The sequence below is a fragment of the Hyperolius riggenbachi genome, chromosome 5 (genome assembly GCF_040937935.1).
Source record: "Hyperolius riggenbachi isolate aHypRig1 chromosome 5, aHypRig1.pri, whole genome shotgun sequence".
Taxonomy (NCBI): Eukaryota; Metazoa; Chordata; class Amphibia; order Anura; family Hyperoliidae; genus Hyperolius; species Hyperolius riggenbachi.
In genome coordinates this window covers 105,218,468-105,237,607 of record NC_090650.1, presented here as the reverse complement: position 1 = coordinate 105,237,607, position 19,140 = coordinate 105,218,468, and the positions used below count along the sequence as shown (strand labels likewise).

Sequence of the window (19,140 nt, the reverse complement as noted above, 5' to 3'; positions counted from 1 at the left end):
GCCTTCGTCAAATAACGCCACCAGCTCGTACACGAGGGCTTTATATACTGGAAAATGGATGGAAATGAAAATGAGGGAGATGGGGGCCGGCATAGACCTACCCCTCCCATACGGGGGAGGTACTGAGAACTGTCCTGTAGATAGGAGAAACGACCTGTTATTCACCTATTCATTTGGGTCCTATGGCGGGCGTGTTTAGCAATAGACCAGAGGATTGGTAGGACACATGTCATTTAGAATGTGACAGGACCATTAGAAACATAAACATAAGGTGATGGAACAGTGGCTCAAACTGCAGGAAATAACCAGTGGGTAACTTTGTAAGCAGCGCTTTCTGCTGCCTGCCCAGCTTGAAGCGATGAGGCTGTAAATAGACCAGAATTGAGTGCCCGCCGCTCACTGGATGATGTCGAGGGGGGGGGCGCGGGCTTAGGATATGGTAATATCCGCGTCATTAGCCGCGTTAGTCAGAGCCAATTGCGGGCTCTGTGTTGGTGGAGCGGCTGTTGTCATTGGCCCAAACTGTGTGTCAGACAATGTGCATTATTTAAAAGGAAATATGCATCTCAGCCTCCATATCCCTCTCACTTCGGGTTCCCTTTAAAGAGACTCTGTAACAAAATTTTCATCCTTATTTCTTCTATCCTATAAGTTCCTATACCTGTTCTAATGTGCTCTGTCTAACTGCAGCCTTTCCTATTTGCACAGTGGCTGTATTATCTCTGTTATATGATCTAATCTTCTCTCCTCTGTCGGGCTGAGGCAGTCAAGCTGGAATGTGCTGTGCTGCTTGTGATTGGCTAGAAGCTATACACACCCTCTCCAGGCCCCCTCCAAGCTCTGTATGACTCACACACTGAGCTATGTCTTTTGTTTGTAAACACTGGATAAAAATGGCAATTACGAGCCAGGATTGCAGCAGGGAGAGGCAGAAACAGCACAGAGGGGCTCAGTAGAACATAATGAATAGAATGGTATGTTTTTTATTGTAAGAATTTTAGAGTACAGATTCTCTTTAAGTCAAGCCTCAGGCTAGCGTTGTTAGACTCAAATAGCTGACCGCAGTGCGTAAATATTGCAAAACAGTCTAAAAAAAACTATAGAGATGCATCTACAGTATGTGCTGAATCAAATATACTGTATTCTACCACTAAATAACCAGCAGAAAAGGTAGGCAGGATAAAAACGCACAACTTTCCACTGGAATTAGTGCTTCTCTTTGGTCACCTGATATCTACTGCAGGCTGGGTTGAAATTTTTAAGCAGCGAGAAGCCAACGATCATCCCAATACTGCCACCCAAAATAATTTGCGAAAGATAATTTGAGGTGGCAGAATGTGAAAATCTAGTTGGGAGAGAGAATATAAGCCAGGAATGGCCATTTTTAGGCATGGACCCTCCATGAAGTTGCCTAGAGCACTACCTAATGGAGGGAGTGCCACCATACCCAGTACATTGTTTTCAAACACATTTTTATACCCAGTTATCGGCTACATGATGGTATACGGGGCGCTGTCTGGATACATTACTTGTATGGAGAGCAGCAACATGATCTACTCAAAGGAGGATGATGTCACTGGAGGCTGAGGACTTTTGCCGTTGAATTTAACGGACAACTGAAGTGAGAAATATATGGAGGCTGCCATAATTATTTCTTTTTATACAATACCAGTTGCCTAGCAGTCCTGCTGGTCTATTAGGATGCAGTAGTGTCTGAATAATGCCAGAAACAAACATGAAGCTAATCTTTCAGTTCTGACAGTAATGTCAGAAACACTTGATCTGCTGCATGCTTGTTCAGGGTTTATGGCTAAAAGTATAAACGTATTAGAGGTAAAGGACAGGGGTGTAACAATAGACCCTGCAAGGGATGCCTCCGCAGGGGGCCCAGAAGCCTCAGGGGGCCCCGTGGGGGAAAAAGTTTGCGAGACTAACAAGCAACTAAGGGCATGGATAGAAAACTTATTCTACTCTCATACCACTGTTATGTTGACTGCATGTGTCCACTACACAGATAAGGAATCATACACACTTTGGAATTTGTACACTGTCCCTGCTCCCTAGGGTTCGTAAAAAAACATCTGTCTCACACTGCAGCAGTTCTGATGACTTCATGTACAATATTACAAACAAAGGAGTCACAGTTGGAAAAAAAGTTGTAGACCGTCCCTCAGAAGAGATTACTAGATTCTTACCACACACACAGGCTAGTGACCTTATGGTGTCTGGTTACTGGACACAGTGGAATGGGAAAGATTGATGTCTGACTGTTGCTGTCTCATTGAGAGCTTGTTGTCTCACACGGAGTCCCAGATCCTGTAATAACAGTATCAATCAGTGACATTCTGAATGCTTTGCCAAAGTTACAGTGAATATATCTTATGTTCAGCATGTCATTGTTGTTCCTCCATATAGCATGTGCTCATGTAGTAAAATAAAAAGGCTGTGTGTGTATGTGTATGTATGTACTGGGAACAGAGCTGCGACAAGTCCTTGGTGGCTGCAAGGAGCTGGAGGAAGCCCCAGGTAAGTAGATCTGGGGGTAGCATAGAATGCCTGACATTTTCTTTAAGTCTAAAGGTGGCCATACATGGTACAATTTTCCATTTTTTTTCGATTAGATAATTTAGTTCGATTATTCTGTTAGATTGAATATAAAGATTTTTCCAGCATGTCCGATCTGACTTTTTCCGAAAAAACGGGATAATCGTTCAAATTTCTTGATCGAAAAAAAAATATTTTCAACTTTAATTTGATTTGATAATTTTGATCGAATAAACGGGATAATCGAACGTTTTTAGTGTACCATGTATGGCCACCATAAGTGTTTTTCTCTGCATGGGGAAAACACATTGGTCTTCAGTTTTCCTGTGCAGAAAGTGAGGGGGGTGGGGGGGCCCCTTCCAAATTTTTGCAGGGGGGCCCAGAGATGTCTAGTTACGCCCCTGGTAGAGGATTAGCAGGATAGCCAGGCAACTGGTATTGCTTAAAAGCAAATAAATATGGCAGCCTCCATATCCCTCTTGCTTCAGTTGCCCTTTAAGTCAGTAAGGGGGTTGTTGGAGGACAGGAACCATTCTTTGTGCTAGGCAGGGAGGGTTGGCGTAATGGGAAAAAAAATTCCTGAACTTTCACTGAGCAAACAAAGTATAGAAAGTTCCCTGCTTCCCCCTGGATGCAGCAGATTTCCTGCATTGTTCACAGGTTTGTATTAGCTGAACACAATCCGATCATTTCAGTAGGGCAACAGCAATCTTATCAATTAGCAATGAGTGAAGTAGAGGTGTGAGGAATTAACCCTTCCAGTGGCTTCACAACCATTTTCATATTTTTATAGTTTAGTTTAATGCTGTCTTTCATGCTTAGACCAGAGGTGTCCAAAAGTTTGTGAGCTACTTCGAAAATTACGAATTGAAAATGATCTAAGTAGAATCTACCTTCAGACGCCAGCCACAACTGCGGCACATGCACAGCAGCTGTGATTACCGCAAGCCGCTAGTCCATTAGATGCTTATCAGATCCCTCCCCAGTAAGCCAAATAGAACAGTGTTTGACCAAATAGAGTCACAATATCAGGCCCAGTGTCCAGCAAAATTGTAATCAGCACATAATGCTTCTATATGTGTGGCTCCCCACCCTGCATCTGTACACTTCTGTGCAAAACTTCAGGGCAGCATATTCCAATAAGCACATCCAAGTCAGAGACAGAGATCAACACGTATGTCACTCAGGTGTGGCATATACCCAGACTTTTTGATCTACTGACTGTGTGTATGGCGTCAAGAAAACAGCGACTCAGGTATATGAAACCTGGTAGTAAATAAGCCGATGCCAGGTCTCGACCGGATTGCTCAAACAGTCCTGGATCAAACCATATAAAGAAAGGGACGGCAGGTGAGCCTGATGTAGGACTACGGTCAGGGGCGTAGCAATAGGGGTTGCAGAGGTTGCGACCGCATCGGGGCCCTTGGGCCAGAGGGGCCCCGATGGGCCCTCCCTCAACTACAGTATTAGCTCTCTATTGGTCTTGTGCTCATAATAATCATTAAAAAAAACTGTGCCCCGTCCCCTTCTTGCACCTCTGACACTGTGGTTGTCCTTGGCAGGTTTTGGTGCGCTGTATCAATAGTTATGTATTGAGTGCTTGGGGGGCCCCAATGTAAAACTTGCATCGGGGCCCACATCTCCTTAGCTACGCCACTGACTACGGTCCGTAACATGTAGTGCTCCTGTTCCGTAATACACAGCAACGTTGTTTGTAGCCAGTGGTGTGCCGTCTCTTTCTTTTTGATCTAGCGGTAGTTCACGATCTACACAATAGGCGCCTCTGGCTTAGACCATTGATAAAATTAGAGTTTTAACCAACATCCCCTTCAAACATTATCTTGGTGGAAAAGCGCTCTTTACAATTCTCTGTCTGAACTTTTAAATATGTAACATGATCTAGGGGGGATTGCTGCTCACATCACTGCTCCCCACACTTTGGTAAAGAAGTTTCCTACAAAACAAGCACTGTTGGGGGTACTTGAAGACTGAGTTGAGAACACCTGCTTTACACTATATAGGCCCATACACACGTCGGATTTTTGCGAACGACCCGTCGTTTGAACGTTCCGTCGTTCAGTCGTTCGCACGTCAAATCCGACGTGTGTACAGACTATCGTTCGGGTGATAAGACTGGCTTCCAGCGATCCGCCGGCCGGATCGCTGGAAACCAGTCTTATCACGCGAACGATAGTCCGTACACACGTCTGATTTCGCGTGCGAACGACTGAACGACGGAACGTTCAAACGACCCGTCGTTCAGAAAAATCTGACGTGTGTATGGGCCTATATAGTGTAAAGCAGGTGTTCTCAACTCAGTCTTCAAGTACCCCCAACAGTGCTTGTTTTGTAGGAAACCACAAGCATTCACAGGTGAGGTAATTATTGTCTCAGCAGAGCTCATTAACTACCTGTGTGGATTTCCACAAACTATGCCCTGTTGGAGGTACTTGAGGAGTGAGTTAAGAAACCCTGGTGTAAAGGACACTAACAGAAGTGAAGAGTTGATGAGCGGAAAAAAGAGAGTTTAAAAGGGACCCGAGGTGTGAGACCTATGGAATCTGCCATATTTATTTCTTTATAAACAAAACCAGTTGCCTGTCAGTCCTGCTGATCTTTCTGGTCCGTAGGGTCTAAGTCACACACCTGAAATAAGCATGTAGCTAATCTTGTTAGATTTGTCATAGACATCGGATCTGCATGCTTGTTCAGGGTCTATGGCTTAAAGTATTAGAGGCAGAGGATCAGCAGGACAGCCAGGCAATGTGCACTGTTTAAAAGGAAATAAACATGTCAGCCTCCATATTCCTCTCACCTCAGTTTCCCTTTGAAGATGTACACAACACCCATTATCATTTCTGTGGAAGAATGTGTATTCTGAAATTATTATCCTGTCAGATTTTTGACTTGGACTGCGTTCTCTTGTTCCGTGTTTCCCAGGCCTTCTGACTGTACTTCTCAATCAACTGTGAACTGTTTGCTTGACATGTGATGGCTGATATATAAATTACAATTTTCAAGCAGGAAATAAGATGATGTGTTTCCTGTCAAATTCCATTTATACATCTGTGTAATACTTGACATAGCAGTCAAGTGAAATGATTTATACTTATTAACATTTTCTTCAGGGGAAACATGTTATTTTCGAGGCAGCTTACATTTAAATAGATTGGGCCTCCATATGTTGGCATGCACATTGGAAATAAATGATCTTCCATTGGTATCCTCGTGGAGGGATTCTTGACTCTGGGTTGTGCCAATTTCAGCTCAGAATCAATCTCATATAAATGGAAATGCGGGCTTGTGGTTGATGCTGGAAGTGGTTAGGCTGTGCGAGTTATGCATTATGGCGGCTGATGACATCCGTTGCTTATTTATGAATCTCTTTTTTTTTCCCAGGGATGGCAATGTCACTACCAAACAGATTGTGTTCATGCAGCGACCGGCACTGCCCCATAAGACAAAGAAGAAAGAGCCAAAGGTAATATTGCTATAAAATGATATCGCTAACCGACAAGGTAATGTAGCGTGACACGTACAGATGAGAAATAGAGACCGCTCTAGAATTTCACAGCCATCTATTTTGACATACATACTGGAGAAGCAATGGTGTTGGCTCACAAGGCATTGTTATGCTTTAGCACATGGATTTACGCACATTAGTTAACGAAAGTAAATGTTTACATTAGTAAAAACTTTCCCAATTAAAATATTGCCTCCATTAAGTATATATATGCATGAAATAATAGGCAAGCGAGTGGATAGAATTAATTGATATTATTTACGTGTGGTTCTTCCAGCCCCCTGCAGTATATCAGGTCCCTCGCTGTGCTTTCGATCCGCTCCAATGTGCTGATGCTTGCTCCAAAAGATGCACTGGTCATGGTTAGTGACGACTGGTGCGCACCCGCCTCCTTGATCGGGCTTCCGTAGTCTCTTCCGTAGTCTGCGCATTGTGCAGTTTGTAAGCTTGAACTGTGCATGTGCAGAATGCTTCCAGCAATGGGAGCGCGATCGAGGAAGTACGCAGCTGAGGCCGCATATGCACAGTCGCCGATTTTTTCAAAAGAGCATAGCGGCACACTGGAGGGAATTGGAAGCACAGCGAGAGACCTGATAGATGTCGGGGAGCTGGAAGAAGCCCCAGGTAAGCAAATCTCACCTCTGGTTTTCTTTATATGTTAAATGGTAATTTACCTACATAAATGTCTACATGTGTAAACTAATGTGCATAAATGCATGTGTCGTATAATAATGCTGCTTTGTGAATCATCACCAGTGTAGTGTAACAAGAACCAGGTCCTGCCTCACTGTTTACCTAGATACCGTTAATTTGATTTAAAACTTTTTGTAAATTACACAATGGCCTCGATTCATAAAGCATTCCCGCATTCGGAAATGCAAAAAAACGCTCACTTTACCGACCACACACCAAAATATGCATTCATAAAGGCTTTTTCCGCATGAAAAGCCGACATTTGCGAGCAGAGTGATCAATCACCGCCTTGCGCGGTGATTATCACAGCAACAGTAACAAATGTCAATTCATAAAGATTAGAGGTAGCGGTATGCGGACGGGTATTACCGCTACCTCTGATGTGGCGAGAAGCGTGCGGAATCCGTTGCAGTGAATGGGACAGACCTCCCAAGCAGCTGCAGAGAGAACACCGCACGGAGGGATTCCGCCTGCTTCCCCTGTTTCCGCACGTCTCCCGACAGCCTAACGCCTGCCTACAGCGGAGTATCTCCGCACGTATATCACAAGTAGCTAAATTTTTATGAATTACCACCCTGAAGGCGGAAATACCGACAGCGGTGTTTCCCCGCTCGACTTTCCCCGCTCGCAGGCAGTTTTATGAATCGAGGCCAATGTATGGGAATGTAACGATCTGTGTACGTGTTTAGATCACTGCAGTAGCAAATATTCAATATTGTCAGAAAAGATCTGAAAGGCACATTTGCAGATACTGTATATGATATTACTGTAGTTTATAGAGCAGGTCTGTGAATATGTACGGATGGCAGTAACCTGTAAAGGCCAATTAGACTTAACATTTCTTGCCTGGCTAATAAGCTCACTAACCTTCAGGATTTCCAGAGGTTTCTATACTTAGCACATTTTGTCTTATTAAACAAGGCTGCTAATGCGTTTCTGATGTGTGCCTACTGCATTTAAGTCAAGCTCTGTAGTCTACAGGGGGCAACGTCCATTAGCAAGGACCAGGCTGACTCCTATCATGCAGCAACGTAAGCGCAAACCATCGCCTCTACTCCCTCTCCACCCCTCACTTCTGTGCCTCTGCACATCAAGCCAAAATGCTTCATTCTTACATAACATTGTAGTCTGAGTGACCAAATTGTGCAAACATTTTAATATTCCATTCTATCCAGAACTGGTATTAGAGTGATGGGTACCAGTGGCTAGCTTCTTGTAGAGACTTCTATGATTACCATGCCCCCACGCCAGGTGTCTATGTCCCTTACAAACCAGCATAACAAAGGAGCAGCTTGCTTACAGCTGGACTGAATACCTTAATCATTATTGCAAAAGAGAGAGCGCGCTGAGTGACAAATAAATAGGAGCATCCACCCTGCCGATACTACTCAGTACGCAACTGACATCGCATAGACACCACTCACTCCCGTTTGGTCTCGCAAGGTGAGCGTGCGCCTGGATCTAACGTTTGGCCTGCCTACAGCCTCCCTGGAAGTGTCCAAACTGAGAACGTGACTCCCTGGTGGCCCTTCGGATTCCCCGCCTGGAGCTGGATCGCGAGTCTGGTCCCTGGCCCCTAAAGGGACAAACGCTATCAGAGGCTGTGTCGTACGAGCAGCCACTTCTGAACAGGTGAGACCTGTCTTTGGCAGGGTGGATGATCCTATTTGTTAGTCACTCAAAGCGCTCTCTCTTTTGCAAGTTTTTACTTTCTCTAGTGGATACTGAGAGCTGCCTAAGGAGGATTGCTTAATCATTATTGGGGACCCTAAGTAAGTATAATTCATTGCTGAAGTTGCTGCAGATAGAACAAGAATGCAAGTAATTCACATTGCCATTGAACCAATCAAACCAACAAAAAGGTTTACGGTAATTACAAGTCAAGGGACTCCACAGAAGAATTTTTAGGCCCTAGTGTTAAGCTCATCCTTATAGGCATCCTATTGAATATAGACATAGAGACTTAGAGTCCTGTAAAATCTTTATGATCAGTGACATTGCTTCCAGTATGGAAGGTATGAGATCTCCATCCTGAAATCAGTGTATTCAGGAGGCATACTTAGCACATCTTCCCTGCAAACTCTCTGTGATTTTCCCGTTCACTACTCTAGACACATCCCACTTCCCTCACCTATAGCTACAAGTGCGAGGCAGCTAGAGGGTTGAGAATGAAAATAAATGAAAAGGGCAGTAAACCGAGCGCTGTAATAACAGCACAGGAGATTTGGGTGCAGCCAGCGCCACCATAGACCGTAATAGGAATTACGGCTATAGCGGCGCACAGTCAGTAACTTTGTCGCCATCAGACAGAGCTGAAGTTAATTTTAAAACACTAATTTGGCCTCCAGCAATAGCTGGAAGCCGCATTACATAATTCCCTACCATCCACTTGGACCTGGAGGGGGAATAGTAATTAACGCCGCAGGGACTTGTGCAGCAGCAGGATAAGTCATATATTGGCTGTATCTTTCGCCTGGCGGTGATTTCATACGTATGCCAGTAAACTGCTAAGGGACACATTGGGACCCTCCTGCTCTTGGGCCCACAGCAGTAGCTATGCCTGCTAGGGTTAATCTGTACTTAAAGTGAACCTAAAGCCGATAAAAAAAATGAGATTAACTCACCTGGGGCCTCCCTCAGCCCCCTGCAGCCGATCGGTGCCCTCGCAGCTCCGCTCCGATGTCCCAGGACCCGCCAGCGAGCACTTCCGGTTTTGCCGTCACCAGCCGACAGGCATGGGAACACGAGCCGGTGACGGCGAAACCGGAAGTGCTCGCCGGCGGGTCCTGAGACATCGGAGCGGAGCTGCGAGGGCACCGATCGGCTGCAGGGGGCTGAGGGAGGCCCCAGGTGAGTTAATCTAATTTTTTTTTTATCGGCTTTAGGTTCACTTTAAAGCAATACCAAAGTGGTGCAGAAAAAAAATAATAAGACACCTATAGAGAGGGACAGCACTGGATCTGATAAGGCCTTCTCGGCCCTCGCTCAGTGCTGTTGTTCCTGTACTGTCCCCCGGTGAAGTTCTGCGCCTTCAGGACTCCTCAGCAGTCTTTGGAAGTACTCACATCCCCAAGCACTTCTGAAGACCGGCATATCCATACTGCGCATGTGCTAGCCCAGACTCACACATGCCCAGTAAGGATCCACTTGCATTTGGAAGTACTCAGGGATACAAGAACTTCTGAAGACTGCCTTGTAGTTGGTCAAATAACTTCACTGGGGTCACGGCACAGAGCAAAGACCGGGAAAGCTCTATGGGAACAAGCAGGACATCTGAGATGTGACTGATCAACCAATCCCAATGCAGATGGTGATGGGAATAGTTTAGCCAGCAGGTGGCATCATGCTGACTGCAGGCTGTCAAATAATTTAAGAGCATGCCTGTCCTCTGTAAGCATACAGGAGAATAGGCAGTTACATGACTATCTCTGTTCTCATCAAAATAGAGGTATTTGGAAGGGGGGGAGGGGTAGCATTAGTGTTTTCATTCATTACTTGATTTTTGTAATCGATATCCGACTGATTAAATCTGGCAGAGATCAATGCCGCAACATGGCCACCTGATTGATCATTGTGATAGATTTCAGTCCGAATCTATTGAAATGATTGATCGGGCATGTTGTAAAATCTCAGTTGAAAGGTCTCAAGTGGGTGTGCAATGTAGAGGTGTTCAGTTTCCCGACGACTGACGCCGAAGTGTATGTGCACCCCCCCAGGCATGTGGTGAGTGTTGCAGGCTCACCTGACATGCTGGTGCACCTCCTCCCGTGTCCAGCATCTTTTTGAATTGCCACTGCAAGTGCTTGTACCACATGACACTGCCGCATGTACTGACGTGACTACCTGCATCAAGGTGTACAGGGGCTTGTGGTGGCAATCCAAATGAAGCTGCATACAGGAGGAGCCAAGGATTTGCATAGGCGTGGCAGGTGAGCTTGCCACTCCCACTCGCTACAACGCTTTCCAATAGTTTTGCAATAGATTACAGAGTACAGGATTAACAAATACGTTTGCTGGGCAGGGCCTTTGTAAGGTGTTTGCGCTTGCACCTCCTATGCTCCTTTCTGAGTAAACTGCTAGACGTGAGTTTTTTATGCTTACAGTATAAATCCACACACTCCGTGTGACTTCAGTATAATGCTTTCGATAATGTCTTCCCTTGTTATCAATTCGCTGTCTAGTTTTACAGCATGGAAGGAACTTATTAACACCGGTAAATGAATATATCTCATTGTGATTTGTATTCAGTTCGAAAGACACAGAGTTAGGTGTTACTTTATGTTGCAATATATAATTAAGTTAAAAGAGCTTCATTAATTTATGTACTGTTTTTCCAGTACACTCTGTTTTGCACAAAGCGTTGGCTCCCTATGGAGGGAAGGAACATGCTTCTCCAGCAAAGAGGAGGAAATTTCAAACAAAATGTTAACATTGGCAGATGGCTCGTTATTATTCATGATTAAAAATTTACATGTTTGTTTGCATTTTCAGGTATGTGCAGACATGTTTCTGCACCACCCTAGGCAGAAACCTAAATATACCATCTTAGTAAGCAGAGTCCCCAAATCTTACCCATCTTCTGTACTGTGCTTTAACATTTTGATAATGTGTCCTGAAGCAGCACAACTCAAAGACTTAAAGAGACTCTGTAACAAAAAAAAGTTCCCCTGGGGGGTACTTACTTCGGGAGGGGGAAGCCTCAGGGTCCCAGTGAGGCTTCCCCCACCCCTATAGCTGCAGGCAATTCAGCGCTGGCTAGCCCGAAGCGTCCCGCAATCCTGGCTCGTCAAGCCTTGATATATTTTACCTTCCCTGGCTCCAGCAGGGGCGCTGTTGCAGCTCTCAGCACGGAGATAGGCGGAAATAGCCGATCTCTATTGGGTCCGCTCTACTATGCAGACGCAGGAGACTTGCGCCCGCGCAGTAGAGCGGACCGACAGCGATTGGCTATTTCCGCCTATCTTCGAGCGGAGAGCCGATACTGCGCATGTGCTGAAGCCGGGTAGGTAAATATTTACATCCCAGCTGTTGGGAGGGGCACAGCGAGACCGCCGTGAGACAAAGGAGGACGGGGGAAGCCTCAATAGGATCCAGAGGCTTCCCCCACCCGAGGTAGTACCCCCAGGGGAACTATTTTTAGTTACAGATTTTCTTTAATAGCAGATCTGCCTGCACATTAGCATGGAGCCACTCGGCTTACTGCATAGGCATGGCTGTGCTTGCACAGGTGCAGTAGGGCCGCATTCGTGCTTTAAGAGTAGTGTAGTAGTAAGCTTGGAATCTGGAAAAAGCTTTCGGACACCGCCCCTCTCTTCTACTTACCTGACACTAACCTTCCCCCTTCCTGACATTAGCCTCCCCTCTCCTCTGCTTGTCTGACACTAGCCTCCCCTCGTCTCCACGTGCCTGGAACTAGCCTCTCCTCTGCCTACCTGACACTAACGTCCCCTCTCCTCTGCCTGCCTGACACTAACTTCCCCTCTCCTCTGCCTGCCTAACACTAATTTACCCTCTCTGATGCCTAACACTAACCTCTGCTCTCCTGTGCCTGCCTAACACTAACCTCCCATCTCTTCTGCCTGCCTGACACTATTCTCTGCTCTCCTTTTCCTGCGTGACACTATTCTCTGCTCTCCTCTGCCTGCCTGACACTAACCTCTCCCATCTCTTCTGCCTGACAGACACTAACCTCCTTCCTCCTCTGCCTGACAGACACTAACCTCCCATCTCTTCTGCCTGACAGACACTAAACCTCCCCTCTCCTCTGCCTGTCTGATACTAACCTCCCCTCTCCTCTGCCTGTCTGACACTAACCTCCCCTCTCCTCTGCCTGTCTGACACTAACCTCACCTCTCCTCTGCCTGCCTCAAACTAACCTCCTCTCTCCTCTGCCTGCCTTACCCCTCCCCCCGATACCTAACACTAACTTTATATAGATCCTTTTATTTCAAGGGAGTGCATGTAAAGAATAAAATAATTCCTGAGAGCTCCCCATTAGGAGATGGACTAGTCTAAAACCTGTCCAATATCTATTTCCTACTACAATTGACAGTGACATAGGAAAAGCAATGTATAGTACATTTTACTTTAGAAGAATTTGCAGCCACCTATGATTGTCTAAAACTGAAATTGCACTCCTGGAATCTGTACTCTATTAGTGGTTTCCAGACTGCCTAGAAACTCCCCATCTTTCTGCAGGAGTGAATAGTTGCATGGAGTAGATGCATGTTTCTTATTTTCCAAACCTGGACTAATCTACTGACTGGCAGGAAACTGGCACTCTCCCATAGCACAGTCTCTTAGAAAGCATTTTGAATAGCTATGTCTAGTTACATGTACGTGTTATGCAAGGTAAAATAAGGCTTGCCTTTCATTCCTGCAATGCAAAGCACTAAACTAAAGGGACTGTATGTTTCCTAGGAGTAGTTGTAAAAAATATTCATATGAGATGAGCTAATCAGCAGTTTTAATACAAATGTTGCTACCCCCACGTCATATCAGATCTTAGTAAATGTTGTTGGGAAGGCCTAATCACTAACGCGATACTTCAATCGCGGCCGCTACTGTGTTAATTTACATTGGCCTCAATTCACTAAGATCATGCTGGAGATAATAAGGCAAGAGAAAACTTACCTCCACATAAGAGAGGGTTATCTTATCTCTTCATTCCTTAAGTTACCTCCTCTGTAGTTAAGTTACCTCCTCTGTAGTTAAGTTACCTCCTCTGTAGTTAAGTTACCTCCTCTGTAGTTATTTTACCTCCTCTGTAGTTAATTTACCTCCTCTGTAGTTATTTTCACATGCAGTTAATAAACAGCCTGTCTTTAACTCTGGAGTTATTTTAAGGATTGAAGAGTTAACTTAAAGGGATACTGTAGGGGGGTCGGGGGAAAATGAGCTGAACTTACCCGGGGCTTCTAATGGTCCCCCGCAGACATCCTGTGCCCGCGCAGCCGCTCACTGATGCTCCGGCCCCGCCTCTGGTTCACTTCTGGAATTTCTGACTTTAAAGTCAGAAAACCACTGCGCCTGCGTTGCCGTGTCCTCGATACCGCTGATGTCATCAAGAGCGCACAGCGCAGGCCCAGTATTGTCTGTGTCTGCGCAGTACATCCCTGGTGAGATCAGCGGGAGCGAGGACACGGCAACGCAGGCGCAGTGGTTTTCTGACTTTAAAGTCAGAAATTCCAGAAGTGAACCGGAGGCGGGGCCGGAGCACTGGGGAGTGGCTGCGTCAGCACAGGATGTCTGCGGGGGACCATTAGAAGCCCCGGGTAAGTTCAGCTCATTTTCCCCCGACCCCCCTACAGTATCCCTTTAAAGACAGAAGAGTTAACTTTAGGTTTGCCTGAGGTAAAATATTTCCCGAATACTACATGCCTTATCACCATGGTAACAACTCTAGAAGAGTTATTAAAGACAGGAGAAAAGCTTAGTGAATTGAGGCCATTGTTATGTAAATTAACACAGTAGCGGCCGCGAGTGAAGTATCACAGTAGCGATACTTCTTCACAGGAGCAAGACCACCCGCAGTTAATGTTACGCGCATTGCTAAGGAAGCAATGCGTGTTACTAAGAAAGGCACTCTCCTTACATGGCAGCGAGCGCTGCTATGTAAGGCGTGCATAGCGCGCACTACATCAAGCCCCATATGTCTCTTTAGGCCCAAGACTTCCAACTACTATTTCTCATCCTGTAATCAGTCTTCACTGTGGTCAGATATGAGATCATTTTTTAAAAATAAATTAAGGGAGTGTTTTAAAATCACTTATGTTCCCCAGTGATCTCCAGTCCTTCGGAACCTCAGTAAATAATTCCCTAGGATTCAAAACTTAATTTCCATAACATAAAGAATAAAGTACAGAATATGTATATGCCTCGGCGCTTGAGCTGTGTAAACCTCCCCTCTGTGGTGCCTGCAATTACCCAGTGCTCACAGAGTGATGTGGCCACCACCAAGGTACAAAAACCACACTCAGGCTATACTTAATTGCATAGGGAGGTACACTTTAATAAAACCACATAAGATAAAGTAAAACAATAGCTCATATTGAGGGTTCATGCACACTGCTTCCTGTTGCATGAAATCGCATATAAGGTATTGCACTAACACCAAGGTAAAGTGCACCTTAAAACCATTGCCACTAATGGCAAATCGGGAAAGCTTACGCCAAGGGGAACATCGCTGAGGCATATATACAGTACATGTACTGTGCTGTTGATCCATTGTGGAGTGGGAGCCTCTGGCAGTTGTTCAGCGCTTATATCATCACCTATCAGGTACTATAAAGAATAAAGTACTGTATATATTATAATAGTACAGTAAAGTAAAGAGAATGGGGCAAAAGTCTGGTGAAGCATTGTTAGGGTAACGAGTGTTAAGGTAGCAATTAACAACTGAAATCTGCGGCCGACCGATTGTTTCCAATTGCTGTGGTAATCATTTAAAAATGATCGGTTGTGCCCATTAACAGCTGAATTTCCACTAACCAATTCGATCAGATTGATGGAATCTATCCCATCGATCTGACTGGATTGGTTAGCAGGAATTTGGCCGTTAAAGGCATGATTGATCGTTTCCGATCAGTTACTGCAGTGATTGGAAATGATTGATCGGCCAGGGTTTGTGTCATTAATGACTACCTTTACTCAAACAACACTTGCGTAACGCTGGCACACACTAGTTAATGCGGGATGTGCTAATTGGGCAATATGCGCTAGTTTAATGACCTTCCATAAGTTCCATTAGGGCAACCAGTATATTTTATGTGAGGAAGAAAACCTGAAAGTTTAGGAATTTGGATGAGTGAGATGGGAGAGGGGTGGTTATAAAAGTGTTAGATAGCAACTCAGATCTATATTGAGTCTATCTTATTAGGTGTTAAAATGTACCCGAGGCAACATGTGACATGATGAGATAAATGTGTATGTACAGTGCAAGACATATAAATAATCAGGCTGTTTTACTAGTTTTAGTTTGCTTTGAGTTAATTTTTAGGCATGGAAGTGACAGCTTCTGTCTTGTCAATAGCTTGTCGGGAATATGGTAAATATCACTGATAAGCAAATTACAGCCATAAAAGTTTTCCTGGCAGAGTACAACTTCTGAGAGCAGAGGGAGATAAAATGCATGAACTATTGACCTTTTTCTAACTCTGGGACACTTACTAGGCTGCTACTGAGCAGAGGCAACAAAACATTCAACCTACTTTTTAAATGTTTAAATATAAAATAAAACTATGGGATATCTAAAAAAAGTAATGTTTAGGAGTAGGGGAATAAATACAATTGTTTCTCAACAGTTTATTTTCACCTCAGGTTTACTTTAAAGTGTACCAGAGCTGAGCAACAGTTTTATACATACCTGGGGCTTCCTCCAGCCCCATGCACATGGATCGCTCCCACCCGCTGTCCTCAGTCTCCTCCCTCTTCAGTACCGGGTCCCGTCACTTCAGCCAGTCTGCGCAAAAGAAGTGCGCCCTCTACGTATCTCTCCAGCAGTTGCTGGAGAGATATGCAAAGAGCGCATTTCTCTTACGTCAGACTGGCCGTGACTGGCTGAAGTGACAGGGTCCGGTACCGAAGAGAGAGAAAACTGAGGACGGCGGCGGGGGAGCAATCCGTGTGCATGGGGCTGGAGGAAGCCCCAGGTATGTATAAAACTGTTAGAGTTGCTTAGCTCTGGTTTCCTTTAAACAACATTCTCATCGTGAGGGAGGTTTTCTGTTCATATACAGTTCTGAAATGTACCTTGAGACCTTTTATTGTACACATCTTTGGGGCAGTGTCATATTTTGGATTGATAACCTGAAGGAGTACAGTAATTATCTTCCCTTTGTCCTCTTAATGTGTGTCTGTGTAGATTCATTTTTTTACATTTCTGTGATGCTCCTGCAATAACATCCCTTGTCACACACAATTGTGAAGAAAATCAGTTGTTTCTAAGTCTGACAAAGGGAGGACATGCTAAGAGAGAAGGCTAATCTTTTCATATTGTTATCCCAAGTATAAAGAGTATCACATCCATGCTGTACTCAGTAATCTACTGTCTTGCCTTATTGCGATTAGTCACACATGCACACAAGGCTGTCTAATTTCAACACATCTAGTTAACCACTTCTCCAGAAGACTTCTGAAGGCTCTTTTGATCATTTTCCTCATCAATTAATACCTGTTGTTCATTTCAGTTTCAGTGGCGGCACAGCAAGCACTCAAGGAAGGGGAAAGGAAAGGTTAATTCTAAAGACAAAGAAACAGACAGAAATAGGAAGAATGAGGAGCAAATAAAAATGGATGACACCGTACATGGCAATCACCAAACAGACGGGAACATCTATCACAACCAGAGTGGTAACCCCTACCAGGAAACAGCAGCTCAGCTAAAAAAAACAGACGTTGAGGGATCAACAGTGATGCTTGATACAAATATTAATTGTTCCCTGACAGCAGAAGGGGTAACAGAAAGTGTGAAGACTGAAGTAGATGGAGACACTGACACAACTCAGCAAGAGAAGCCAACAGGTGATGAAGATGGAAGCGATGGAAGCAAAATAGACACCAGTGCACCTGAAGGTGACAAAAATGTCCACATAATGGAAAACCCCCAAGACGGAGACACCTCAGCAGGCCTTGGAGTGCACTTCAACACTGAAAGTGGCATAGAGTGTCCCTAGTGTACCTCAGTCTTTTCTGCCTTCAGCTGTTTCTCTACTATCACGTCTCAGTTTCCATCCGCAACTGTTTCAGGCATTTCAAGGGCTGAGTGTACAATTCAGGGGACTGTTGTTAATACTTTTCAGATATTACTGATGGTCAACACCTTCTTATATCAAGCCCTAAATGCCAACGCAACATCGACTGTAAACCATGAAGTTGGTCTTAAGAAACAAAACTGGGTCTCAATAGAATATGTATTACATACTTGACAATCAAGGGTACCCAGAATTGATTGTAGGACATCTGTTGGGTGGCACTAACAAACAACTTCTCAGATTGAAATTGGTCAGTTATTACCATATGGATACCGATATAAACAAAAGTTGATGGTAAAAGACAATTCAATTTCAAATGTAGAATACAAAGTAAGTGGGTTTGATTAACGTGGAATAGGTGTCCTAATGCTCCAGCTAACTACTGATGTAGTTTAAGCTACATCTGAATCTACTGTGTACTTTGTGAGTTGTAGTACGGTCACAGCTGGAATGTCATAGGTCGTTTATCATGTGATCATTGAAACGTGAAAATATTATTTTGTTTTTCTTTTAACATCAAACAGCCAATCGATCAGAAGCTCGGTTGTGAGCAACGTGCAGCAGCCAAAACAAGATAAAAAAACAACAACAACAAATTGTTCCATGTTAACCGATTCATCACATTTTAGATATATTTATATAGATCTATAAATGCTTAAATTTTCTGCACAAGTAAAAATGTAAACTGTTTTGTATGCAGCGTTTTGCATATAGTTGCACTTCATATTATTTTGATATAGTTTTGTTTACTGTTTTGTACAAAGAGATAATTCTGTACTCAGAAGAGTTTAGCGATCAGGTATACTAAAACTGGTGATTATTCTTTCATTTAGCCTTACAGCACGTAGCGAGCATCGTCTGTGTGGGAGGACATTGTTACAATTAGAAATTCAAGTTACGTTTTTCAGCCAGGAGAAAATAACATTCTGTTATGATTTCAATGTACACATTAATGTGGATTTATAGGGTAACACCGAAGAACTAACAGCCTGAGCAGTCTGAACTGCAAACTCGTACGATAAACATCACAAGACCAGTCATCAGCCAATCAGGTGTCTTTGGGAAAGCGCTAGTCTCTCTGCAGCCAGGGGTGACTGCTCAGTGCCAGTGAATGGGCTTTTTCCTTTCCAATACCTCTGTCTCTGTGATGGCAACTACAAGCAAATCTGAAAAGTAACAAAATATCCAGATCTGTGCAACTCCATAATAGAAAGATTGAACCATATCTACTTACATGTTGCTTCAGGCATAGATTTAAAATGTGTTAAACATAATGTTTTTGTAAACAAAACGATTTTAAGGGTCGCAAATGAAAATATGGTGTTTGTTTAGAGTTCCACTTGGTAGTTTGACAATTAGGCTTAAAGGAATACCGAGGGGAAAATAAACATTTAGGTATGCAAGTGACAGTTTCAGGACTAAGAGAAATACAGCATCATCCTCACTGGTAAGGAATAGCAGCCATACATCTTTTTCCTTGTAGAGAGCAGGGAAGAGATAAAAAGGGTAAATAATTCATAGATTATAGTTCTGGCATACTTAAAAGACTGTGTCATTGAGCAGAGACAATGCAACATTAAAAACTTAAAAAGTAGATGTAAACAAAAAATAAAACCGTGAGATATCTCA

At 44.1% G+C, this 19,140-nt stretch overlaps 1 protein-coding gene and 1 long non-coding RNA gene across 3 annotated transcripts in view; one reads left to right on the top strand and one right to left on the bottom strand.

The window, feature by feature from the left end:
* Nucleotides 1–2,281, bottom strand: part of LOC137518364 (uncharacterized) — a 44,980-nt gene extending 42,699 nt beyond the window's left edge. Inside the window, exon 1 of the long non-coding RNA XR_011020800.1 lies at nt 2,196–2,281. This is a non-coding gene — a long non-coding RNA (uncharacterized lncRNA). The remainder of the gene's footprint in view (nt 1–2,195) is intronic.
* RFTN1 (raftlin, lipid raft linker 1) overlaps nt 1–18,919 on the top strand; it is a 456,281-nt gene extending 437,362 nt beyond the window's left edge. For both annotated transcript variants that reach the window (XM_068236097.1, XM_068236096.1), the window contains exons 9-10: nt 5,944–6,025; nt 16,948–18,919. In XM_068236097.1, coding sequence (XP_068092198.1) covers nt 5,944–6,025; nt 16,948–17,433 — 568 coding nt within the window. In that variant the 3' untranslated portion in view covers nt 17,434–18,919. The remainder of the gene's footprint in view (nt 1–5,943; nt 6,026–16,947) is intronic.
* The last annotated feature ends 221 nt before the right edge of the window (nt 18,920–19,140 follow it).